Raw genomic sequence first — 26,461 nt, 5'->3', positions numbered from 1 at the left:
GCCTCCGTTCCGTGCCGTGCCGTGCCTTGCCGTCGTGTCGTGCCTTGCCTTGCCTCCGTCCCGTCCCGTGCCGTGCCTTGCCTTGCCTTGCCTTGCCTTGCCTCCGTCCCGTGCCCTCTTCGTCGGCGCCTCGGCGGCCATTGTAAAATTCAAAAGCCGCGCCTCCTCCTTCGCCTGTGATAGGCGGAACACTGAATTTCCCAGCAGCCTGTGTTCCGCCTATCACTGACATCGTATCATCCTCGTCCGTAGTACGAGGATGATACGATGTCCGTGATAGGCGGAACACAGGCTGCTGGGAAATTCAGTGTTCCGCCTATCACAGGCGAAGGCGGAGCCGGAGGCGCGGCTTTTGAATTGTAGAATGGCCGCTGTCTGTCTGCTCGACACGCTGATCGAGCGGGCAGACAGCGATGACTCGAGTATAAGCCGAGGGGGGCACTTTCAGCCTCAAAAAAGAGGCTGAAAATCTCGGCTTATACTCGAGTATATACGGTATGTAGTTATACTACATATACAATCCCAAAGAGACATTTTTTCTATGCACTATGGTCTTACAGTACCACGGACAGCTCTGTACAGTTTTCTTGTATAGTGGATCAACTCTAGGATTTCTCTTGTGTGTGCCCTTGAGACCTAACAAAGAAAAAAAAAAAAAATACATTTTGGTTTCTTTAAATGTGTTTTTGGCATTTAGAAATCTACAGGGGGGGTGAACTGGAGAGCCCGCCATATTTCAAAAAATGGGAAAGCGAATTGGGGTCACAATGTAGTGCACAGATTATTAAGAACATTTTTAAATTAACTCACTGCTCTGCGGTTGATAGCAAAATGATAGACGAATTACAAGTGCCTCGCAAGGTGGTATGCCACCCCTGACAAATTGGGTAAATACGTTGAAGAGCAATCCTCGGATTGCTGGCGCGGGTGCAAAAAAAATAGGGACTATGGCCCACATATGGTGGGAACGTCCCACCATTAAAAAATATTGGAGGAATATCTTAGATTTAATAAAGGTTGTAACAAATAAAGAAATAAGAGAAGACCCATGGACCGTTTTGTTCCATGGGACAGACGAACCTGTAAAGCAATATAAATCCTCGGTAATTCCTATACTGCTTGACACCGCCAAAAGTCTAATTCCAAAAAAATGGAGGGAGAAGGAGAGCCCAAAAACACGGGACTGGATTTTTCGAGTAAATGAAACGCATAACTTGGAAAGTTCCAATGAATGGGGAGAGGTGCCAATAGAAGGAGAGGGTTATATGGACAAATGGGTATCTTGGAAAGAATTTTAAAAATCATGGAGATGCGTAGAGGAAATTACACAATACAGGGAAAATCTCTCTCTCTCTCTTTCTCTTTCTCTTTCTCTTTCTCTTTCTCTTTCTCTCTTTCTCTCTTTCTCTCTTTCTCTCTTTCTCTCTTTCTCTCTTTCTCTCTTTCTCTTTCTCTCTTTCTTTCTCTCTTTCTCTTTCTCTCTTTTTCTCTTTCTCTTTCTCTTTCTCTCTTTCTCTTTCTCTTTCTCTCTTTCTCTTTTTCTCTTTTTCTCTTTCTCTCTTTCTCTTTTTCTCTTTTTCTCTTTCTCTCTTTCTCTTTCTCTCTTTCTCTTTCTCTTTCTCTTTCTCTCTTTCTCTTTCTCTCTTTCTCTCATATTTGTTTTATTCTTGTTAAAGGCTTTCATTGTTTGTCGACATGAGGGAATTACTATTTTTAAATATTGAATAATACCGCAGACAGCTTTTGTATTGTGTAATGGCAGATAAAAATTATACTTTGAGTCAGCTCTGTGACAAATACCTGTCAGATATGTCAAGTATTGTCAAAGTATGAGGATGTTATAGACTTTGCGATGGTTGTAAAATTCCTATTAGAACTGGATCAACTTGTATTCCAGGTTTCTAGGACTTGCAATTCCATCCAAAACCCACTTGTCCTTTTGATTTACAAAGTCTTCAAGTTCTTTTTAACAAAATCTTTTTATGACAGCAAAGAATAGTTATACTTGGGGAAGGTGAAGTAGGACATCAGCGGATAATTAAGTATTCTTGTGACTAGTAATACCATTAAAGCAATGTTGTATAGTAGCCTTTTTTGGACAGCAGATTTTAAACACTGGTGTTGTCCATAGTGGCTGATCAGATTGCAATGGTCATATCTTACAGTTTTTCTAATAGAGTTCAGTAAATTAAAGTGCATCTTCACTCGCTACATCAGAGGTCTCCAAACTTTATTAGCAAAGTGCCATATGAACGTCCTTCACACCTTACAGGTGCCGGACTGTGGTCAGGGAAAGTAGACTATGTCTAAGAATTGGAGAACGGTAGAGGAGGAATAGTGTTCCAATGTTGATGTCAGTGGAAGGAATAGTGGCCTATCATTGGTGTCAGGGGAGGGAATGGTGTCCCATTATTGGTGTCAGTAGGAGGAATAGTGCCCCATCATTGGTGTTGGTTAGAGGAATAGTGTACCATCATTGGTGTCAGCGGAAGGAATAGTGCCCTATTGGTGTCTGTGGAAGGAATAGTGGCTGATATCAATGGGCATAACAGAGTCTTGTATTGGTGGTAGGATCATTACCCCAAAGGCCATATAAATGCAATCAAAGTGGGGCTTGCTAAGCACACCCTCCTCTTGCTTCCCTGAGCCAAGGGCAGATGGAAGGCAGGAAGTAAATGCTTCATGAATCGTCTGCTCCTGCTCAAAATGGCCATGGCTAGAAATGCCAGGGAGATGTTTTTCAAAGTAATTACTTACCAAAATAAAGTGTGGTGACATGGATGGTTGGGTAAGTGTGCTTTGAATATGAAAAATTGCATAAATGGTGTTTAGTTTTGTAGTAGTCGGATGCAGTGTAGTTCCACTAACATGCTTATCTGATCAGCTGATCAGCTGTTAAGTGTTCCTCTAATTTCTTAGTTTCCCAACATTTTTAGCATCCCAGCCAAAAACTGCACAGGAACCCGATCTTACAGGGTTGTCACCTCTGAAACCGCTTCTTAGTCAAGGAAGCAGATGTTGACCATGGACAGTGGCGTTGCTGGGGGGTGGCTTTTTGGGCTATAGCCCGAGTCTCTGCAGGGGTCCCCAAGCGGAGGGGAGTTACTCTGATGTAAGTGGGGATATATACAGACACACACACATGTATATTGCATGTGTATGACTTTCTTTACTATACTATGGGCTCTAGCCCCAGATCTTTTTCAGACCTACCAACGCCCCTGACCATGGATGATGCCTGAGCAAAGATGTGCTGTCTTTCAGATGAAGGCATTATCAAAAGGAGTTCTATGATTTGTGTGAGAGGTCATAAATACATGTTACACTGTAACATGCATGCACTTATGACTATTCTGAGACCAGTCAGTTTAATTTAATTTAAATTTGGGTGCTAGTCTGCAGTGTTTACTTTTTATTTGACCACTTTTTAAAAGTATTCAACAGATTAAAATGAGGTTGTTGCCTTTATATTGGGGAGATATCCCTCTACTTGTCCAGGAGATGCAACAAGAAATAAAAAAATAAAAAATAAAAAGTTTTGGCTATACATACATTATATACTCCTTGGACAATAATCGCTTTAGTCAAAGGCATACAGATGAAGCATTTTGGTGGTAGTACAATGATCTGTTCAAATAGTCTGTCAGTTCATGAAGATGCTCATATTACTGTGGGTACAGTGTAGCATCACTGCGCAATTGTCATTCAAAGTACGACAGCGCTGAAAGCTGAAAATTGGTCTGGGCAGGAAGTTGTATTAGTGCCGTGTATTGAAGTAGTTAATAATAATGAGGCTTTTATATTTGCCCAAAATTAGACTTTAATGGCTGAGCAAATATAGCACCATACATATTGTGACCACGTATGGCAAGTAAGTGTCCCCATAGGAATGCCGTTGATTGTAAAAAGCAATTAAAAATGGTAAAATGCCATGTGATGCGGTTTCCTTTAACCACTTACAGACCGGACCATTTTGCTGGTCAAAGACCAGACCACTTTTTGCGATTCGGCACTGTGTCGCTTTAACTGACAATTGCGCGGTCGTGCGACGTGGATACCCAAACAAAATTGACGTCCTATTTTTCCCACAAATAGAGCTTTCTTTTGGTGTTATTTGATCACACCTGCGGTTTTTATTTTTTGCGCTATAAACAAAAATAGAGTGACAATTTTGAAAAAAACGCATTATTTTTTACTTTTTGTTATAATAAATATCCCCCAAAAATATATAAAAAATGTTTCCCTCAGTTTAGGCCGATGCGTATTCTTCTACAAATTTTTGGTAAAAAAAATCGCAATAAGCGATTGATTGCTTTGCGCAAAAGTTATAGCGTTTACAAAATAGGGATAGTTTTATGGCATTTTTATAAATTTTTTTTTTTTTTTTTTACTAGTAATGGCGGCGATCAGCTATTTTTATTGTGACTGCGACATTGTGGCGGACACGTCGGACATTTTTGACACATTTTTGGGACCATTGTCATTTATACAGTAATCACTGCTATATAAATACAGTGATTCCTGTGTAAATGACACTGGCAGTGAAGGGGTTAACCAGTGGGTGGCAGTGTAGGGGTTAAGTGTTCCTAGGGGTGTGTTACTAACTGTGGGGTGGGGGTTGGGCTTTAATTTAGTGAACACTGATCTCTGCTCCAAATCACCAGCGCGGGAGCGTGCCGCCGCCGGTGCGCTCCCGATGGCAGGGCGGCAAATTTAAAGGGACGTACAGGTACGCCCATTTGCATGCTTGTGCCATTCTGTCGACGTACATCGGCGTGCGCTGGTCGGCAAGTGGTTAATTACCCCTTATTTAGTTGCATAATTAGTCAGGTTAAAGACTCATCCAAGTCCATCTAGTTCAACCAACAAAAAATTAAAAAAATTTGTACAATGTCATACACCTATACCGGGAAGAGCATCTAGCTTGGTAAATGGACTGTTCTTGCCTTCAGTGCTTTGAGTCTCTGGCAGCATTGCAGCTTGTGAGGTCTGAGAAAATGTAAAGGTCCTCCTTTTGTATACATCTTTTGGGTCATTGACATAAGTATGAAAGGGGTTGGTACAGCAAACAAGCCGAACAACTGGTATTTCAGAATACAGAAAGGACAAGAAGTGCGCCAAACTAAGTGCAGTATGTAAAATACCATTTAATATAATAAAAACACACAGCCAAATGGCTACTCACGAAGATAAATAGTAGTCGGGCATATCAATATGGTGAAGGGGGAAATATTCACAGTCACTTCTGCACGGAGGAGCGAGGATGGTAGCTTGCTGGTAGACCCATCAAAGATGGTTAGCAGTGGAGGCTTTATAATTGAAGATTTCAATCTTCAAAAACGCCGCCTTGTGGGTGTCGGGATGACAGCAGTGTATGGGCCGTACAGCATCCGAGGCTGGAACCGGAAGTGCGTCTCAGCGTGGAACGCAAGCTCCTTATACCGGAATTGCCGTATTTCAGAATAGGCCAACAAATGGCAGCCTACACATTGCCTTTTCTTTAATACTACCACTTAAAGTCCAACTCGAGCCAGAACATTTTTAATTTTGTTTTGGGCAGGGAAAGGTTAGTGTTCCTCTCGGATATTTACTGCCATGTGTATCCTATCCCTATTGGAAAGACCTATCCTCTCCCTCTCTCCTGATTTTTACTGGGTATACGAAGGGCAGGAAATGATGGGACATATCCTCAATGGGTACAGAGACCTCAATAAAAAGCATTTATTTAGTAGAGTAGGTAGATGTAAGAACACCTATCATGTTTTTATCACTGTGTATCTTCTGGCCCCTCATTTTTCGTCCTGGTGTCAGCAGGACATTAAGCGAGGGGACCAGAAAAAACACATTCTGACTATTACCAACTCTATGGAAACCATCTCTTTTAGAGACCTGTCTACAAATGCATGATTGCTGCTCTTTAATGATTAGAAGGTATTCCTTTCCCCATAGACATCTCATACTAACAGCAAAAGGAACAGCAACTCCTGGCAGAACAAATGAGGACATATAGAACTAGACATGTCGGTGACAGAAAAAGGACTGTGTGAAAACACTTAAGCAACTTTTGCATAAGTCACCACTGGCCAGAGCCTGACCATTTTCTCTGATAAGGAGGGTAGAAGGTGTAATGGGTAGACGATTGATCCCCCCCCCCCCTCCTAGTCTTGTGCTGCAGAGTGGCGCGTGCTTTCATTAATAATGCAGGAGGTGTCTTCAGCATGCGTGCCCAGTCTGTGTGCTTAACATCAGCAGCTGTGTTTGATAGCAAAGCCACTGTCAGCCTCCTGGCATTGATTTAGTGGAACTCTTCATATACTATCATATTAACTGAGGAAAAAAGGGATGATGGGGTCATAGGTATTGCGCCTTTTCTGCCAAAGAAAATTTTGTGTTTTAAAAAAATAAAATGACAGAAAAAAATGAGAACAATGTTGCTGGTCTGCTGCAAACAGTTGTTTCCTAGTTTTCAAATTGATCCAGTGACATCAGTATTCCTAAGACACAAAACAAGTATGCAGATGGGGGGTTTTTAACATCACTAAGAACGCATGATCTGCGTGCTTGTTACAGGTCGGTGACCCCTAAAGTATTAGACAGCCAGGCAAATGGCATTTTCAAAAGTTGATGTGCTAAAAAATGTCTACTGCCAGTATATTTAATAAAGGTAATCTATATCTGGCGGATGTTCCTTTAAAGCGGTTGTATACCCAGCTTTCAAATTTTTACCTACAGGTAAGCCTATAATAAGGCTTAAAAAAATCATTGGAAAACAGCGCTGTCCAAAAAATACTTGAATAATCAAAAAAACCTGTGCCAGTGAGACAAGATTTAAAATAATAATAATAATACTAATAATCATAAATTCTTGCCGCAACACAATGTGAGATACCCACAATACACAATAAAGTAAAGCTGCGCTAAAACTTCTAAAATACCAGAATAATAATGTGACATAATATATCCTGTTTTAAAAAACAAAAAAAATAACGTGATTGCAAATAGTGCAAAAATGTATCTAAAATGTATTTAAAAACGCATAAACAGTCCAAAAAAGAGGGAGAGAGACAAGGAGATGAATTTCAGTCCATTAAAGTGACTCCGTAAAACACCCTTCGGGTATATAGCAGGTGCACCCAGAGAGAGGAGGTTCATCCACCACCAGATTCAGTAAGGCTTACCAGCTGACAAGATCTCTTTTTAGGGAGATCATACAAGCTTGCAAACGAGACAATCACTCCTGGTCCCTTTAGTAGGCTCTGCTGACGTCTCCAACTCCTGTACCCCTTTCTCAGAGCGTCTCCCGTTCCACCATAATCATTTAGTAAGAAAAAAAGAGAAAGGCTCCCATAGCGTAACTCCATATAAAATTTTAATCCGAACGTAATAAAATAAAAGTAACAAACTCACAGATTTCCAGCTGAATGCAAGCGTGTGTATAATCATGAGCCAGCCGGCTTTCTCCTATTTACACTGCCCGCCCTTCCTGGTCAACAGGGAATGGCGGTAACGTCAGCACGCCGCTCACCCTTTTTGGACTATAATGAGGCTTACCTGTAGGTAAAATTAATAAGATATTCACCCTGCATGGAGCTGCTTGACAGCGCCGCATGCGCTCTGAACGTCCCGACTGATGGTGCTGGAGCTCCTTGCCAGTAAGAGGACTCCCGCGCAAGAGTGACGTCATCGTGGCTCTGGCCACTCACAGCACTGGAGCTGCAAACCCAGAGGAAACGCAGAGGGCATATGTTGGCTATCTCAGTAGTGACCAGTGTCTCATAGACTGAATAATGAGACAATGAATAAATATCCCTTAAGCATCCAGTGCAAAATCGATTAACAATAAAAACGATGTACAAAAAAAGGTACCCTTAAGGTAATGATTCCTTAATGAAGACTCGAGATAAACCATACATGATGGCATAAACACTAGATTGTGTAGAGAAGGCAGAGAGCAGACACCCAAATAAACTCCCTCTTACCCCCCCCCCTCCCCCGTGTGGCAGTTTGTCACCCGTCTTAAAATCGGGACTCTATCTCCTGATCTTAGAAGAGGTGACAGACTGACGTTGCCTGACATGTGGAGAGAGCCAGAAAAAAGTGCCAGTCATATCCCTCAAGAACATTGAGGATGGATTGTGGAGAGCTGATTGTCCATACTCATCGTTGGTGATCGAGTTTTAATTGTTTCCAAGGCATCTGACCCCTGTAATAAGGATCCACAGAGGGTAAGAGGCCATTTATTAGGTTGTCGGTGGTGGCCATCTTCCTTCTCTGCATGATCAAGTGTTTATCCCATCATGTATGGTTCATCTTGGGTGGCCAGTTTTTATATCTTCTAGTTTTATTGGTTGATACACTCCTTATGGGTCCTTAACTATATATAATGATGCCTGCCCGGATCAGGATTACCACCCTGGATACTGTATTCATTTATAAAGTTTTCAAAAGTGTATATAGCAGGAGGCACTTGTAGGGCAAGATGAAATTATTGCACTTTAAAGTGTCTACAGTTTGAGTCACTGCAACAAACCCATTTGGTTGGGCTGTAATAATTTGTTGATGAGATTTCCAAAATGAGTTAAGGGCATTGCCCATTCATTGGACTACAATAAGATACAAAACCAGAATCTTCTCTATTAAAATGACCAACAATTAATAAGCAAAAATCAGCCTGGGCTCACTGTGGGAGAATAAAGAAAAAAAACTTCTAGGCTCACCAAGGCATCACAGAAGACAGTATAGGCCTAGTTAAAGGTACCACATTCTGCACATTAAATACATTAAGCTTCCCAACCATACAACAAAAAGTGAAGGGACTTTAGAGGTACCAAATCCATAAACTAGTATTTAAAAAAAAAAAAAAAAAATCACAATTTTTAGTTTTTCATTTCAAAATCTGAGAAGAGGAGATTAAGGGGGAGATATGATCAACATGTAAAAATACAAAGGGGCTCCAGAAAGTGAACTTTTGGTGTTTGAGTTATTCACGTTAAGGTCATCACAGAGGACAAGGGGGCACTCTTTATGTCTAGAGCAGGGGTCTCCAAACTCCGGCAATCCAGTTGTTCAGGAACCATAATTCCCATCATGCCTAGTCATGTCTGTGAATGTCAGAGTTTTTTACAACGCCTCATGGGACGTATAGTTCCATAACAGCTTTAGGGCCGCAGTTTAGAGATCCCTGGTCTAGAGGAAAGAAGATTCTATCTCCAAATATGGAAAGATTTCTTCACAGTAAGCTGTGAAAATGTGGGATAGATTCCCTTAAGGCCTGATTCACACCTATGCTTTTTTTTAGTGCTTTTTGCATTTTCCAGATTTGCACTACAGTCCAGTTAACATGGTTCCCTATGGAACACGTTCTGTAGTGCAAATCTGCAAAAAGCACTAAAACTGAAGGAAAAAGGTGTGATCGGGCCTAAGTGCTGGTTCTGGCCAGCTCAGTAGTTTGCTTTAAAAAAAAAAAAGCTGGATTATTTCTTAAATGTCCAAAATATAACTGGATATTAACGATTATAGGTAAAGTTGATCCAGGGAATATCCGATTGCCTTTTGGAGGATCAGGAAGGATTTTTTTCTCCTGCTGGAGCAAATTGGATCATGCTTTGCTGGGTTCTTTTTGCATTCCTCTGGATCAACTGTGGCTATGGGATTGAAAAAATGTTTTGTTTTCCTGTTTTTAGTGGTTGAACTGGGTGGACTTGGTCTTTAACCAGACTAAGCAAGGTATTTCTTAAGCCATATTTCCATATTAGGTGTGTATCGGAATATGAACAGCATTAACTCAAACACAGTAGTACAAAATGGAAAAGAACAGGGTAGTGTTCCCAGTGGTAGCCACATCCAGCTATCCCGTATGTTATCCACAGAGGAGGGACTTGGGTGCTGCTACTACTGGGAATACTACCCTGCTCTTTTAATCTTGTACTAGTGTGTTTATTTCTGTTTAGTAGACATTTTTTTTATTGATCCGAGAAACGTTTAAAATTGCTGTTGCTGCTCATATTCCAATATGCACCTGTTATGGAAATATGGATGAAGAAATGACTTGTACATTTGATATATTGGGATATGGGGTGATATATTGTACGTTGAATGTGTACGTATAATGAACAGCACAAAATACACATTTTTATCTTTTTATTTTTCCTTTTAAAAAAAAAAAAAAAGTGTATGTGTAAAAAAAAAAAAAAAAAAAAAAGATAGATGATGGAGAGAGATGATGGAGATCTCTAATTTCTTTTTATATATATATATAATTTTTTTTTTTTTTTCCCCTAATCTAGTTTGTGACTTGATATCTTTTTAAAGTCTTCTAGCTTTTTTTTTTTTCTATTGGGTAACAGAGCTAAACAGTCACTTAGGCTACCATTTTAGCCTCCGTCTGATGGCAGTTGCCATGGCGCTGCACATGTGATCAGTTATGACACCAGCTATTTGATAGCTTAATAGTTCGATGGAGAACATAAGCAAATGTGACAGTTTTTCATGCCATGCCTTGAATGTAATCTGTTTTGGAAAACCATTATATCAATGGGCTTAGTTCTGCTTTAACAGTAGTAGATGTCGTCTAATTTTTTTTTTTAACTTCCTAGGAGAGCAAGTCCTTTGTGTTGGGCAATATCACTCCCAACTTGAGAGTCCTTGTCTTTAGAATGCTGTATAGTCAGATCTAATGTTTTGAATGCTTTGAAGTTTGGTTACCTTTTATTCAGTTTTAGCAAAAACGGAGAACACATTATAATTTGGGATTTGGACTCTTGGTAATGCATTCTACTACTACTATGCTCCCATGTGTAATGCAAAGTGGATGTACTTCCGCATCACATTCACTCTTCATCCCATGAACACAACTGTGACTTGCAGCTATTTGTTATATTCATTAAAATGTTTTAATGTGTGTTTTATTTTTTTTATGTGCATGTTAGTGCCAGCCTTCAGGCTTTCTATTGTCATAGATTTTATAATGTTATACAGCCTTGACTGTATCAATGAGCCTATTTCCTTATGTATTTTGGATCAGTCCATTGCTGTTCCCCTCTGTCTGCTTTATGCAGCTCGTACACAGACTAAACGCGTGTCTAACTCTTGCTTCCTCACAAGAGGCCGATTATGCATTGCTTACGCTCAATTATGTATTGGGAGTCTATTAAGAATTAAACTTATTAAATAGATAAGGAGCTCAATTTATTATTTTGCAGCAGTGCGTAACCCTTTCTGGCATATTCATGGCTGGCGAGGTCTTTTCCCCTTTTTTTATTTATTTTTTTTTTTTTTTCCTGCCTTTTTTTTTTTTTTTTTTTAATCAAGTGTTTATAGTTTTGCAGTTGGAAATAAGGAGTGTAATAAAAGAATACAAGTAGATAGAGCACATGTAACCAGGAGGACAATTTATGCAGAGGCACAGCCGCGGCCTGACACCAGGATAATGAAAAAACGTAGGTCATTGTGGATGACTTAAAGTCTCTGGGAGTCGGAGAAAATGTATGAAGCAACGAGAACATTACACGCTTGGCAGGCTGGCCGAGGAAAAAATACAGGCGCCCCTGTTCCCCCGCCGTAAACGCAAGGGCCTCCGATCCGCAGCCCGCAGAAAATTGCAATTACAGTGACAAGTGGAATCAGTAATATTTTAAATATTCATGAGCTGGGGCTGCGGTGATCAATCTGGTTTTATTGTCCTTGCTCTGCCTTCTGACATAAATAAGGAGCCACGGGCCTGTCACCCTCTTTATTATATTTTCTGTCACCAGACTTGGCTGACTGCTGGAAAGGATGTGTGCCACTTAAGTTCTGTGTATGTTTGTGTAATGCACAGAACTACTACTGTACATAGACTGATATTAATGTGTGTGATCAGCTTTATGCTTTCTAAACATCTAGATTGATCTGTAAGGGTTCACTTGTAACCTACTTTGCATGAATCTAACTTTGCGTTTCTAAACCTTTATTTTTTTAATAAAAAAAAAAAGTCATGCTTGCCTACTCTGTGCAATGGTTTTGCACAGAGCAGCCCTAAACCTCTTCTGGGGTTCCCTGCCAATGCTCCGGGGTGCTACTCTTCAGCCAGTGCCCCCATAGTAAGCTGCTTTCTAAGGAGGCACTTGTGCAGGCTCAGTCCCTGGCCACACTGCCTTCATCCACAGTTGCAGACCTCACAGCTCATCCTTGCTCCCTCATCACATGATTTAATTGACAGCAGGAACCAATGGCTCCCCCTGTCCTGTGAGGAGAGCGAGCCACTGCTCTTGGGCACAGCACTGGATCGAGATTGGGCTCAGGTAAGTATTTGTGGGCAGCACAGGGGTGTAGTGGTTAGCACTCTCACCTAGCAGTAAGAAGGGTCGCTGGTTTGAATCCCAACCACAACACTACCTGCCTGGAGTTTGCATGTTCTCCCTGTGCTAGCGTGGGTTTCCTCCAGGTACTCTGGTTTCCTCCCACACTCCAAAGACATGCAGGTAGGTTAATTGGCTTCTGTCCAAAATTGGCCCTAGTATATGAATGGGGACCTTGGAATGTGGGCTCCTTGAGGGTAGGGGCCGATGTGAATGTGCAATGTACAGGGATAGGGACAATTGTAGACACTCGCTCAGGTTGAACTGGATGGACTGGTGTCTTTATTCAACCTTACAAACTACAAACTATGAAACTATTTATTTAGGCCGGCTGGGGGAAAACGGTAATGTTAAATTCACTATAGAATATGTATCTATAGCTGATGATTAAAATGTATCTAAACCCAAGAACTAATTGTAATTGCAGCATAAACTCGACAGCTACATTTTGTTTTCGTTTTTCATGTTTTCCCGCTAAGAGCATTTTCAGAAAGTACAGAAAATACCTAATCTTGCCAAAAATGTGTCCTGTCCTTTTCAGTGAACTAAACTGAAAGCAGGGCACAATCTGCCTTTTCGTCTGTAAACTGCTAACCCTATCATCTTCCACGTAATAGAAATGGGCAAAGGCAGAAATGCCCAGCCTAGTGTGACGACCATGATTCCTTCCATAGATACAGTAGAGGAGCAAACATAGCCATCCAACAAGAATTGTGTTTTTTGTCAAATTATCAAGTGAAAATATGGAGGGGGGGGGGGGAGAAATACATGAAATCTGAAAACAAATGTAGCCATCATATCAAAGGAGTGGTGAGCCACAATAATTTTCAGTGGCCAGAGCTATTCCATTTAAAGCTGTGACAGAGATGATACAAATCCAAAGATATCAATGTGAGCTTCTATGTTGTCGTGTTGCCCTAGTGATGAGCTTCCACACTTGAATTAGTAGACTTCGGTGCCCTTCACTTTCTGCAGGAGGCATCCAAAGCCTCTCGAAGTTATAGAAAATGTGTAGAGATGCACAAACTCTTTGCCTTAGGCCCCTTTCACACTTGTGTGACTTGTCGCATAAGTTGTTTCCCATTATTTCCAATGATAACCATTCATATATGTGTGTGCCTTCAAGTTGTGCCGACTTCACAGTAGTCCCTGTACTACATTGGTCTGACTTTCATGCGCGTTGAGGTCCATATACCTCAAGTTTACACAGGCATTCCCTGAAATCGCGTCAAAATTGTGGCACTTTAAAGTCGCGGTAGTGTGAAAAGGGCCTTGGACTGCAGTCACACCTGAGCGTTTCAAAGTTGCGCAATTTTACCTCGATTTTGTGCAGGTCACCAATGTAAAAACTCCAGTAATCTGCTCATGTTTTTTTGACCTTTAAGGTGTTTTTCAGGCTTTTTGCTTCAAGTGACAAAACATTCAGATGTGAACAGGTGCTATTAAAATGATTTTGCTTGTTGTGTGTTTTTTTTTTTTTTGTTTGTTTTTTTGAAAGGCAAATTTTCATGCGTTTTATGAGCTGAAAATGTTCATGTGTGAATGCCGTTGAGATGGGTGGCAGCCTTAGTCCCTTTTAAAACTTTGCCTTCTCTTTAATTACTCTCTAGGCTTTAATTTTTCTTATGAAATGAGCAAAATGTTCTATTGCATCTTGGATGCATTTAGAAAATTAAAGCATTAAAGGTCAAAAAAAACAAATTTAAAGTAGAACTAAATGAAAAACTTTTTTTCATAAACACCTGTCAGATTGTTGTGTGTGTTTGTTTTTTATTTATTTATTTATTTTTTCCATTTTTTTTTCCCTTCTGTGTCCCATTTCAGAGATTTACCTTCACTTCAGCCTCATACACACGATCGGACTTTGTACAAACGGTCCAGTGGATTTTTGTACGAAGGGGGTCGGCCATAAACTTGTATTGCATACACACGGCAGCCAAATTTCACCAAATCACGTGTTTTTTTTGTTTTTTTTTTATGCGCTTTACTGCCACCTTTGGTCATCTTCTGTATTGTTGTCGGATCTTTTGCATTGGTTCTGAGCATGCGTGTTTTTACAAAAGCCCTATGGTTTTCTGTACACGTGATTAGACTTTGCTCCATTGGACTTTTGTTGCCGGAAAGTTTGTCCGTTTGCACAGCCAACAAAAGTCAGATGAAAACCGAAAGTTTGTCCGATGGAGCGTTTCCTGTCCCATAGCCAAACAGAGTCAGAAGAAATGCCTACAAATTAAGGGAATTCTTTGGGGACCCCCCAGGTCACCAGAACCAGTATCCCTATTGGAAGATTTTCCCTCATACTTTTCTGAGGACAAACCAAAATGTAGGGTTTTCTTTTACTGATAATGCTAAACTGGACAAATAGGGTGAATCTCTTTAACGGAAGCACTAAAACCTCACAGGTTTTCTAATGCCGGTCTACTCTTATCTAAAACGTTAAAAAAAAAAAAAGTTTTTTGATTTTAGTTATACTTTAATGTATTGCAGTTAGCTTATCAATCATTACATGTGAAGACTGTGTCAGTTTCTTTATGCTTTTTTTTTTTGCCCCATTTTGGGGTGGCTACATTCACTCCTCCACACTTCGGAAGGGCAACTTAACCATCCTTGGACAGCAACATTGTCAGCCTTTGGAGAGGGTAGTGTTAATTGCATTATTAGATTTGGATGGACTTTATGACTCCAACTAACACTTCTTAAGCAGTTAGGCGAAACCTATTTTTTATTTTTCTTTCTTTTTCTTTAGGTATAAATGTTCTAACTAAAAAAAAAACACCCTGAGCATTGTCAACTCTTCTGTCAGTGTGAAATGGTTTGTCTCATCCATCTAACTACCATTTTTCCTGGACAGCTTGGTCTGTTAAAAGAAGTTAGGAAGATAACAGATTTGCTGGTAGAATGCGATCTAGGCATACAAAAATTAAACTAATAAAAATCTACCAGTAATGCCTAGAATGCTTAAGTGTCCTAAAGTGCCACATCCTGATAAATTACAAAGAAAAGAAATGGGAAAGGAGTTTTAAGGCACCGATGTAGACACAAAGTATTAAACGAATGCAGTCAGCAAATCTAAGCACTGGTAAGGTGCAAAATATTACACTTTTATTTTTGGGTGTAGATATGCTTCTTTGCTATGTCCTTTTTGCCATAAAGCTGAAGTTTAATTTTTAATCTAGGACCACAGAAATATAACTAATGAATGTTGTAATTTCAGGTGACCATCCATATGAGTGTGAGTTCTGTGGTAGCTGTTTCCGGGATGAAAGTACGCTGAAGGGCCATAAGCGTATCCATACAGGGGAGAAGCCCTATGAGTGTAATGGCTGCGGGAAAAAGTTCAGTCTCAAGCACCAACTGGAAACGCATTACAGAGTTCATACAGGTACGTTTTATTATAGATCTCCTCTGTGTAAGGACAGTCTGGGTTTGTTTTGATCGGAAATATTGGGTTGTTTTGAGGGGGATAAATATATTTGGTCCAGATATTGACACTGCTGTAAAAAACCTAAAAGATGAAGGCATATAAAAATTATCTGTACAGCTTAAAGGATCAGCCCACTCCAAAACCAATTGGGTAGATGTAGGGTCACTCATCCGAGTTTTATGCCTCAACCAATTGGGTAGATGTAGGGTCACTCATCCGATTGGGTAGATGTAGGGTCACACATCCGAGTTTTATGTCTCTACCAATTGGGTAGATATAGGGTCACTCATCCAACAAGTGTTATGTCTCGGGTGCCTTATTTTGAAGTGTCTAGTATCCCTGTGTAGTAAGAGAAGTCCCAATCCCCAGGTAGAGAGAAAAACGGTAATATCTGCAACAGATGGCTAGTTCTGAAAAAGTGGGAGCAATGATCTAGTCCTAGGAGATATGACATTTCCTTTGGACTGACCCTTTAATAAGACTATATGAAGGTACACCATCACATGCATTAGCATTTCTTCCTTCTTTTTGTGTGTGTGTGTGGTTTAAAAATCACTTATGATATATTTTCTCTTTAGTCATAAACTTTTATTTGCAGTAAATCTTGCTCTTGAAGACATACATAACTACTCGTCTTGGTTAATAAGTGCTTATAAATGAATAGTCTGGTATAATTCTTACTAATGGCTGTAGAAAACCTTTGGACGTTACCAAACCTTAGATCTCTCTGCATGACTAGGCTGCAAATGAATGATCTTTTAAACTGCATGGTTCAAAAACTTGCAGAAATTCACCAGAGCAAATTATGATTGTCACCATCTTTTTGATTTTCTCAGGCGAGAAACCTTTTGAGTGCAAGTTGTGCCACCAGCGCTCTCGGGATTATTCTGCTATGATAAAACATCTCCGGACCCATAACGGAGCCTCACCTTATCAATGTACCATCTGCCTCGAATACTGTCCCAGCCTATCTGCCATGCAGAAGCACATGAAGAGTCACAAACCTGAGGATATCCCTGCCGACTGGAGAATTGAAAAGACCTACTTGTATTTGTGTTATGTGTAGTAAAATGAATTCACATGTTTGTAGGAGAGGTGAAACCGTAATATGGGGAGAGCTGAGCAATACAGACATGTTTGAAAATCCACTTCAAAGCAAAGAAATCAAACACATCCTCCCATTTTTGGCCTTCTCATGGGATCATTTGCTGCTTTTTCTTTTTTGGGTTTGAATGTGTGCTCTCTGATAAGATTAAATAATCTTGCAAATGGCATTAATCTATCCCAGTTTCAAAAGCCAATGTTTGCTTAATTTTGAAGAACATGTCATTGTTTGGAGAAGTAACTTGTGTATAAAAGATTTTCTCCATGACTACAAAGTCCTTATGCACACGTGCATTGGGCAAAATATGTTCTGTCTGTTACTGCTGGTGAGGGGATATTCACCAATACTAAATCTGTAATCTTTTAGGTACTGATGGGGGTTGTGCATCTACCATTTTGGGGGTCACGTTGATTTCAAATTAGTCGTCCATAGGTCTTTGAGATGATTCAAATGCCATCCAAAGACTTGTTTAGAGACTTTTTGAAATGTATGAAATTCTTTTTTTTAATGCTCCTCGGATCCAGCTGTTAATGTAAATGACCTAGCTGAGTAAGCTGGATTGTTTAAGAAAGTATCCTGCTCTACTGTGGAGCATAACCTGTAATACCATCCGGTATTTTTTTTTTTTTTTGTAGCACTGAAGGGGTTTGGAACCTCAAATTATAAGTTTGTCTTCAATTTTTTTTTTTAGTCCACTGCTCCATTGTCTTTTTCACCATGCAGTCCGTATGTATGCAACAATGTCATTCCCTAAGCTTCTCAATGTCAAAGTACAGTAAAAGAGTCAGTGACTTGCTGTGGTGGCTATAAAAAAAAAAAAAATATGAAGTGGAGCACTTTGGAAAATTTTACTTTCATTTGGAAGGAAAATTATTAGCGAAGACGGCGACACCATTTTTTGGTGATTTTAGCTGATCGAAAAAATTTGTCAGTGTGTCTGTACTGACCACGGGAAAACTGGTCTAATAGGTCCTGAGAGATATGCAAGGCAGCAGATAAAGTTCAATTTGCATCTGTGGCTAAAAGAATGGGTTCTAAGAGCACGAAGGGCAGCCCTTTACCTATGTAATAGCCAAGTTAATGGATGTGTTTGATTCATTTGCTTGTTTCCCCTTTCTTCGCATCTGAAAAAAAAATGAATTCCTAGCATCCTCTTGTGAGCCAGTACGATTTCACAGAGGTTAAATTTAATAGGGAGCTGCTTCTATGTACATAGTCTGTTTAATTTTGTTTAGCACATTGTACTTGAATTTTTTGTTTTCTTTTTTTGATGACCTCATATTTGCCAGTGCCTAATTTAAGGCATTTTGTTTCCATAAGACACAATGTAGGAAAGGAATGTGCCAAATACAAAGTGGGCAGGATGAAACAATGTGTCCTTTTTTTTTTATTTTTATTTTTTTGGTTCATTTTTTTTTTGTTCTGTACCAAATATGGTATTCAATCTAGGGTTGACACGGCCCTTCTGCGTAATGCTTGGGCTTTTTTTTTTTTTTTTTTTTTTTTACATTCATAAAAGCTACCTCTTAACCTGTATGCTGCAAGAGGTGCCTACAACTCATGTAACATGCTTTATAGGTCCCTCTGACAGCGAATGGGTTAATATTTTTTTATTTTTTTTTATTATTATTGCCGTTCCATGTTAATCTTATGTTATGCTTAAATGCTATCGTTTTTCATCTCATTTTTATTTCTTGCCGTTTTTGTGATTAAGCTGCATTTATATATAAAAATAAATATAATTGGTTTAGAGGGATAATATGGTAGATAGCCTTATTGGGGGGGGGAAAGCAGAGGAGACATTTTAACCTTCTTTACTGCAGAGTGTTTTTTTTTTCTATTTTGACCTCTGTTGTACAAAGGGCTAAGATACTGCTGTTTATCGTCTTTTGCCATTTGAAATGCCAAGAGCCATTTTTTGGGCTTGTTCGGTAAGGCTGAGAAGAGCAACAGAGACATGCAAGGTACAGTGACCTTCAGTGGCCCATCAGATTTGCAGTAGGCTCTATTGAGAGGCGATTACTGATTGGTTGCTGCATGTTTGTACACTTGGCACATCCCACTGTGCTTTGCATCCTCTTACTGAAAAAGTCAGTGTGATTGGTTCAAATGGCACCCCATATTAGAGACATTTTATTGTAGCTCTAAGGGGTAGCGGGAGGGTGAGTGAAGGATCTGTGGTTTAAACTTGAATTTGTGAATAGAAAATTTAGAATTTTTTTTTTTTTGTTTAAAATTCATAATGTGAAGGTGATTAAAGTATTAAAATTTCTTGGCAGATATACATTATATATATTTTTTTGCAGTATGTACCAATGCAGACTCGTACAATAACAGATGAATGCCGGCCAAAATCTTCAAGGCAAAATGCTTGATGGATTTCCTCCTCATACACAGGGAATAAGGGATTAAAAGTTGATCCAGAAAAGCAAATGGCAACAACCTTATATCTATCCCTTCCCTGAGTTTCTGCTCTGAACTTTCTCCTCCTCGTACATGAAAAATAAAAACAAAAACATTACAAGGGGCAGGACAAATATTTGCAAAGTTGTGATATTTTTGTAATATTTGTTAGTCTTTTTGTCAGTTTTGGCCCTATATATATTTTTTTGTAACGTGAACAGGACTCTGTGTGTGTGTGTGTACGCGTGTACGCACGCCTGGTCAATAAGTACCTTGCGTGCTCAGTTGTATTGAAAAGTCATACAGTATTGTGCTTAATCAGAGACTCTGCTTCTGCTGGTGTGGGAATGTAAACACTGCTTACGCTTTTTGGTGTATTGTCTCCTCTAATTTTTACTGGACTTTCTAAAACATGCTTATTTTTTTTTTCCATTCTGTCTGTAAAGCAAAATTTATAGATGTCATGTAAAATGGAAAGACAGCCTGATTCTAAAGTCCTATTTTAGAGCAATATGTTTTGTACCTTAAAACCCAAGAAGGAAAAGTGGAAATATACTGAGGAAAAAATTTGGCCTATCTGATATAAGGAAAGGTAAAGAAGCAGCTGAAAAAAAAAAAACCTATTGCTGCAATAATCGAAATCCCGCATCACGTACTGGGTTTTAAGACCAATCTTATGGCATGGGGCTGCTGCAGGAAGGTATGCTAACGGCAACATTTCTTCTTGACCAGTCACTAAATTTTTTGTTTTTATAACTTTTCTTGGACTTTTTTCCTTTATCATAAAGGCTACATTTTAAAATATGTTTTTACATTTTTTTTCAGTATACATCTGCTTTTATATTGGACAAAAAACATATTAAATACTCCATCTTTCTAATTTAATTTGATATTGTAAAGCAAGGCACTGAAATAAATAATTTGCTGTGTTTATTAGTGAGCAATGCCCCTCTAGTTCCCGATTCGTATAAATTACGGCCATTAAAAGAAAACTACAGCTACTGGGTCCTATGTGTGAGCTGTTCCCTATAGCTATCTTGTTGCATGTGAAAGTTAACAGCTTAACTCCGGCCAAAACTTTTTAAGCTATTCCTGTCTTGGAATTTTCCTTTGCTTCCTGTTTTGCTGACTAACGGGGAGCTGCTGCAGGCTGCAATTCCTTGTTTTCAACCTCTGAGGATTGTTTTTTTTGTTTTGTTTTTTTCCATTGGTTTGGAAAAAACTTTTTCCCCTGTACTAATACTTTTTTCTAGGAAAGATAGCTTGCTAATTGAAGACCTGGCCAAAAGTGTCTGCAAAGGTTATCAGATTGGTCAGAGTCGTCCTCAAATGTTGAATTTTTGAAAGGTGTATTTTTTTTTTTTTTTGATTTTTTTTTTTTTTTAACGAAGACCTTATATCCTCTACTTCAAGTCAGTATTATACTGTACATACATATTGCAACATTAACAATTATAATAATGCCAATTTAAGGCTTTCACATCGCTGTCCACAGCAGATTAGTGTAACCTTGCTTTATGTACCAACTTATTAAATGGACTCGATATGGAGCATTTATCAGTGCTGCGAGATCATGAATTGCATTAATTTGTAAAAATCTGTTTGTTTGAAATCCCAGATCTCTTCATTTAACCTCAAACCGTAACGTAGTGTTTTCTGTTCTTATCAATGCCAGCTGTATGTTGACAGAGAAAAGGCTACTTTATTCTTTGTGCCTCAACATTTTTTTATTTTAATTAAAATAAAATGTAAAGAAAAAAATGTAGAAAAAAAAAAAAGCAGCAATGGTGTCAGCTACAAAATATGTATGTATAAAGTCTGCTGCAGTATATCATTATTGTTCTACTTGTAAAAGAATAAAAAAAAAAAGCGGCATTCTTTTGGATTTAGGCCAGGAGTGGCTAGTTGCTAATGTTTCAGTAGTCATACATGCTAATAGACCAAACGAAACTTATTAATTAAAAAAAAAAAAGTGCCTGCTCCCAAAATTGAGAGACTCGGCTTATAGAATAGGCTAATATCCACTTCTTAGTGTCTTCTGTTTTAATGGCTGTTATTGGCTTGTCCAAGCAATGACTTCTAATTCCCACTTGCATAACATTTAATATTTCATTCCTGGTAATTGGTCTGTTTTAGATCTCAAAATTCACAATTTAGTTTTGTCATCTAAAACCTAATTTAAAAGGATGACAATTAAGTAATATAACTAACAAGGACTATCAAAAATGAACAGTATAACAATACTGCTTTATTCAGTTGAAAGGCTATATAGGCAAAGGCTAATTTTATCATAGTTACTGGGCAGAACGTAGCACTAAGACAAATTGGAAACCAACTTCTGGGTTTTAAAATAAAAACCACTTTAACAGTATTTTTGCTGCAGAACGTAACTGTTAACTATGATTATCTCAACTACCATAGTTGTAGATCCTAGTCCTGTAACAAATTTCAAAATCTATTTAGAAAAGCTGTTCAATTGACTCGGTTTACATTACCCACGGTGCCACCCCTGGTCAGTCCAAAGGATTTTGTCTGCTCTATTGTCTTTGCTGTACTTCTCATGATGTGTTTTGCATGTGCTCTGCTCCTGTAAGAGGCCTGGTTAAACAGCAAAATAATCTGTCCATATATATTTTATGTGCACAATTATTGTAGCATTATGGACCAACTGCCATGAGGGACCTAGCAAAATGACTTCCTTTGCCCTCTCCTGTTTTTTCTTTTTGGTTTTCCGTTTTTTTGGTTTTTGTTTTGTTTTTGTTTTTTTGGATTTTTTTTTTTTTTGACTCTGTTTCTTCTGCTTGCCTCCGTGTTATAACAGCACAAGTGCCAGTCGCAATTGCTGTCAGAAGTAAATAAATAGAAGTCAAAAAAGAAGAAAAAAATAAAATAAACTATAGTGTTTTATCAATAGGTTTTGACCATTTTTTTGCTGGTTGGTTTGGCATTTCCTTGTCTACCTGACCTGCATCAAAATGATTAAATGTTAAGTCTACCTCAGCACCCTCTGCCTAAGTTTATTGGGTGCCTACTGGTTATGTTGCCTACAATACCTTTTTTCCTTTCTATTATATATGTTCCTTGTCTTCTTTTATTTCCCAGCCTTTATTCTTTATTATATCTTTATTTTTAACAAAACAGTGGCTCATATAAGGTGTAAAACAAATGTAACCATAACGCCAGATTTTGCTGCAGAGTAAAATAGATTCACCTACTTGGTCTGTAGTGTGGTGTTCTATATTGAGTACAACCTATTGAATCCTTGGTTTAGCTGAACTTGACTGAAAGAGGCTTATGTAATTATAGTGGTTGTAAACCAATGCTTAGTTGTGCAGTTTGTGCTGAGTACCACTAGTACTAAAGTGATTGTTTTTACAACTCACATGTTCTGTTTTGTCCCTTTTTTTATATCCTTGTGCTTCGGGACCCCTTTAGTTTCATTTAGAAACCCTGCAAATAATTGTGGTTGTCCCATGGTAACAAAGGAGCTAAGCATTTAATAAAGACCTGTGACGGTATTGCCCAATCAATTAGATTCCATCATTATGCCATTATGTTAATTGAAAGCTAATAGTGTAGCTAGGTGCTACACTACTTGTCCACTCACTTTCCGAAAATATAAACAAATCTGGCCAAGTCGGCCTATATGATTTAGGTAGTGTAATGGTTTTCGTATTGGGGCATTTCTCCTATCAGATGAGCAATGACTCGATTTAGGCAGTACAGTACTGTGGAGGACAGGGGGAAAATCGGGTAGTGTTGTTGCCCTTACCTTACAAGCACAAATTGGAACACCCTTGTCATGTGTATTTCTAATTTTAATATAAATATCTATATATTAAAATGTGAATATAACGCTTCGAACTTGGCATGGCTTCTCTCATATTTGATTTGTAAAATAAGCTACTGAAGAGAACCTACAACGGCCTTCCTTTTTTTTTTTTTTTTTTTTTTTTTTTTTTTGCCTTTATTAAATTCTAGTGTCGTCATAATGTATGTATGAGTCTATCGTTAAAGTACATCAGGAAAAAAGACACGGGATGACTGAGAATCTCTAGGAGTTGATTTAAAACCCCTATGGAGAAGAAAATGTGTTCTACATTTTGTAGTTGCCCCGATGCTCTGTTTTGTCTGGTTGTTAACCATGGCTATCAAATATAGAGCATTTTTATGTCAAATGACTAAGATTTTCCTTGACGACTTGGTATATTCATGAACCGCCACATGTTATTGGGCCTCTCTTAACTGATCAAACTGTACCCAGTTTGCTTGTAAATGGATGTTAGATTAAAACAACCAGGAATTATTGCCGGTAGCATTTGATATGTCTTTGCTGACCAATCAAAATCCTACATTTTGAGGATATCTGTAGTTTATCCTATTGGCTGTCAGCAGTTTAAGGTGGCTTTCCAAACCTGATATTATAAATGCTTTCTGCCAGCTTATATCCTCCACGGATTTCTTGCATCTCTTGCTTGAACCGTTGCAAGTTGACCTGTCTCCATAATGTAGTACAAATTTTAACCCCCCTCCCCAGCAAGAGCATCAACCTTGTGATAGCCTTAAACATGTGATGGACTTTGTTTCAGGTACAGATGTGTACGTACTTCTTTTGGAGTCCCAAGGGTTATAGGTCTGTTTTGTGATTCAAATGTTCCAGTGTCAAATTTTTGGTGGTTGAGGGTGGTAATAAAGCTGGAGTTGCCCAGTGTTCAGATCCATGTGTTGTATGTATTGCCTGTTTTGTTAAATCCACACCTATAGTTGTAAATGCTGAGTTCCATTTTGCTTTAGAAAGCAACACTGTGATTTGCTTTGATAGAAACTAAATTGTATCCTGAATGTGGCAAAACCTAGCTTATGTTAATTGTATTTCAAGCTAAAGGACATAGCCAAAACCTTAATGAGCTTCTGCCTTTCTTGGTTTCGTATTGCTTTTTGTTAACTTTTTTTGTTTTTGAAACGTCTTTTTTGTTTTTTTGCTGCACATATGCAGTACTCTCAAGAGGGCATAGCTACATTACTGACTCTCTCCCTCTCTGTGCCACTTTCCCTTGCCATGCTGTGTAGACAAGCATCTCTTTGTAACTACGGTGTTTCTCATTCTCTCTTCTTGGGTTTTTTTGTTTTTTTTTTCATTTTGATAGAGAAAAAAAATTTGAATAAAATGCTGCAGGATTTTTTTTCTCTCTACATTGTCACTAAGTGAAGTTTGTGCCTTGTATAGCAAAGAAAATATTTTTTACATCCTACTAACAGTAAAATAAATTTTTTTGTAGTGAACATTTTTTGTATTTTTATTTATAAGTCTCATAAAAAAAACAAAAATAGCAAATGTTTGGTTGTATACCTTAAATCTGCAGTTAGAATAAAGTTAATTCCACTGTCACTTTGGTATTTTGAAGTTTGTGTCTTCTTTTCTTATAACGGAATGGCTTTGTATGATTTGTTTCTGTGAAATGTACCTGTCAAAAAGAAACGTTACCAAACACTATAACATGCTGGCACCAGAATGTTCCGTCAGAACTATGCAAAAATGTCATGGGACCCTTGAAACCCGACATGCTCCAAGTTTTTAATTCTTAAAGTAGCACTAAAGGCAAAACTTTTATTTGGGGTTATAACCCCCGTCAGGTCTCTGCTTGCCATCTGTGTCCCATTGGGGAAAAGTACCCTTATTTTCTGTCCCATATTCAGGCAAAATCCCTGCAAAATAAGGGAATCGATTGGGGCTCAGTAAAACTAGTGTTCTCACGAGGGATCTACCCTCTTTTTTTCTGGGGATAGCTCAGAATTTGGGTTTTACTTTTACTTTCAGGCTGGGTTCACACTGTTGCAAATTGGTATCCAATTCACAATAGCAGGAGATTTTGCCTGGCTCTCTGTAGAGCAGGTTCACATATCTCCACAGCAGGTCCGGTGCGTTTTGGTCTGTTTCAGGTTCGAATTCAGCCCCTAATTCGGGCTGAAATCTGACCTGAAACTGTGAACCAACACGCACTGGACCCCTGCTGTGAACTGCATGTGGCTCATATGTGAACCCAGCCTTAATGATGTTAAACATAACATATAGAGTGAATGAATCTTCTTAACGGACACAGAGCAATAAAAAAAACTAATAGTAGTTCCAATCCCTCTCCAATATGTGCATAAAGTTTTTTTTAAGTTACTCTTTTAACATTTTTTTTGATGATATAAAATGTTTGCTTGCCTGCCTTTTCCCAACTTCTTTCATATTCCTATTGACCCGCGGAGTAGGTGGACAGGGCTTTGACACTAGCAGGGAGGCTTTATGTGATTGATTCAACTTTTGGTCCACAAAGACCTTTATGCCCAAGTCCTAGCTTTTGTGTCATAAAGTTCTACTCCAGCCTGCAATAAAAAGGTTCTAAAATGCTGAAGAAAAGACAAATGAAGGCTGTCTATCTAGTTGGAGACCCTGTCCCTCTGCCCATTCAGAGCAAAGTGGTCATGTCCGATGGCTACACCCTAGTAAGTTATACTCACTCACCGGTTCTCGCTGCCTCTACTGGAGTCCAGTCATGACACAGGCACCATTCAAAACTGGAGTTTCCTAAGGGTCTCCTGCACTTAGGAGGCAGGGAAGGAGCAGGAAATTACCTTCTAGGCCAAAGATGCCAACCTTGGCATCCCAGATGTTTTGGAACTACATTTCCCATGATGCTCACCTACACTGCAGAGTGCATGAGCATCATGGGAAATGTAGTTCTAAAACATCTGGGGTGCCAAGGTTCACTGTTCTAGGCCTTCATAAAGCTGGGTACTCACTATACAAGTTTTGTTGTTAGATTTACCTTCCACTATGGTGTGCCTGATTGCATACACATTGAAACTGTTTAGGATTGACCTCATATTCTATAGCTTTGATAAATCTAAAGGGGGAAAAAAAATCTAAATAAAAATTGTATAGTCTGTATCCAGCTTAAGACACTGCCACTTTTGGCAAAATGGCAGCATCTCTTTAAATGCCACACTTCAGATTTTGTTTTTCAAAAAGAGAAAGAGACCATATAAGACACACAACATGCCACCAATTTGTAGACGTTCTGTCACTTATTCTTCAATTTTTGCAGAAATAAGTTCTATGATATTACGTTAAGCAGTAAACTATGTTTATTCGCTATAGTGGAAAATTTGCGAATGTGCTCAAAGCTTGCAACTTGCCACAAC

General features: G+C 38.8%; 1 protein-coding gene across 1 annotated transcript in view; it reads left to right on the top strand.

The window, feature by feature from the left end:
• Window positions 1-24,659, top strand: part of ZBTB16 (zinc finger and BTB domain containing 16) — a 184,532-nt gene extending 159,873 nt beyond the window's left edge. The window contains exons 6-7 of the mRNA XM_077458142.1: window positions 15,553-15,720; window positions 16,599-24,659. Coding sequence (XP_077314268.1) covers window positions 15,553-15,720; window positions 16,599-16,828 — 398 coding nt within the window. The 3' untranslated portion in view covers window positions 16,829-24,659. The remainder of the gene's footprint in view (window positions 1-15,552; window positions 15,721-16,598) is intronic.
• Window positions 24,660-26,461: the final 1,802 nt, after the last annotated feature.

This window comes from Lithobates pipiens, unplaced genomic scaffold (genome assembly GCF_037356315.1).
Source record: "Lithobates pipiens isolate NorthernLeopardFrog02 unplaced genomic scaffold, aLitPip1_a1.2 Scaffold_27, whole genome shotgun sequence".
NCBI classification, from domain to species: domain Eukaryota; kingdom Metazoa; phylum Chordata; class Amphibia; order Anura; family Ranidae; genus Lithobates; species Lithobates pipiens.
The sequence above is the reverse complement of the archived record's forward strand: the minus strand, read 5'-3'. Positions and strand labels throughout refer to the sequence as shown.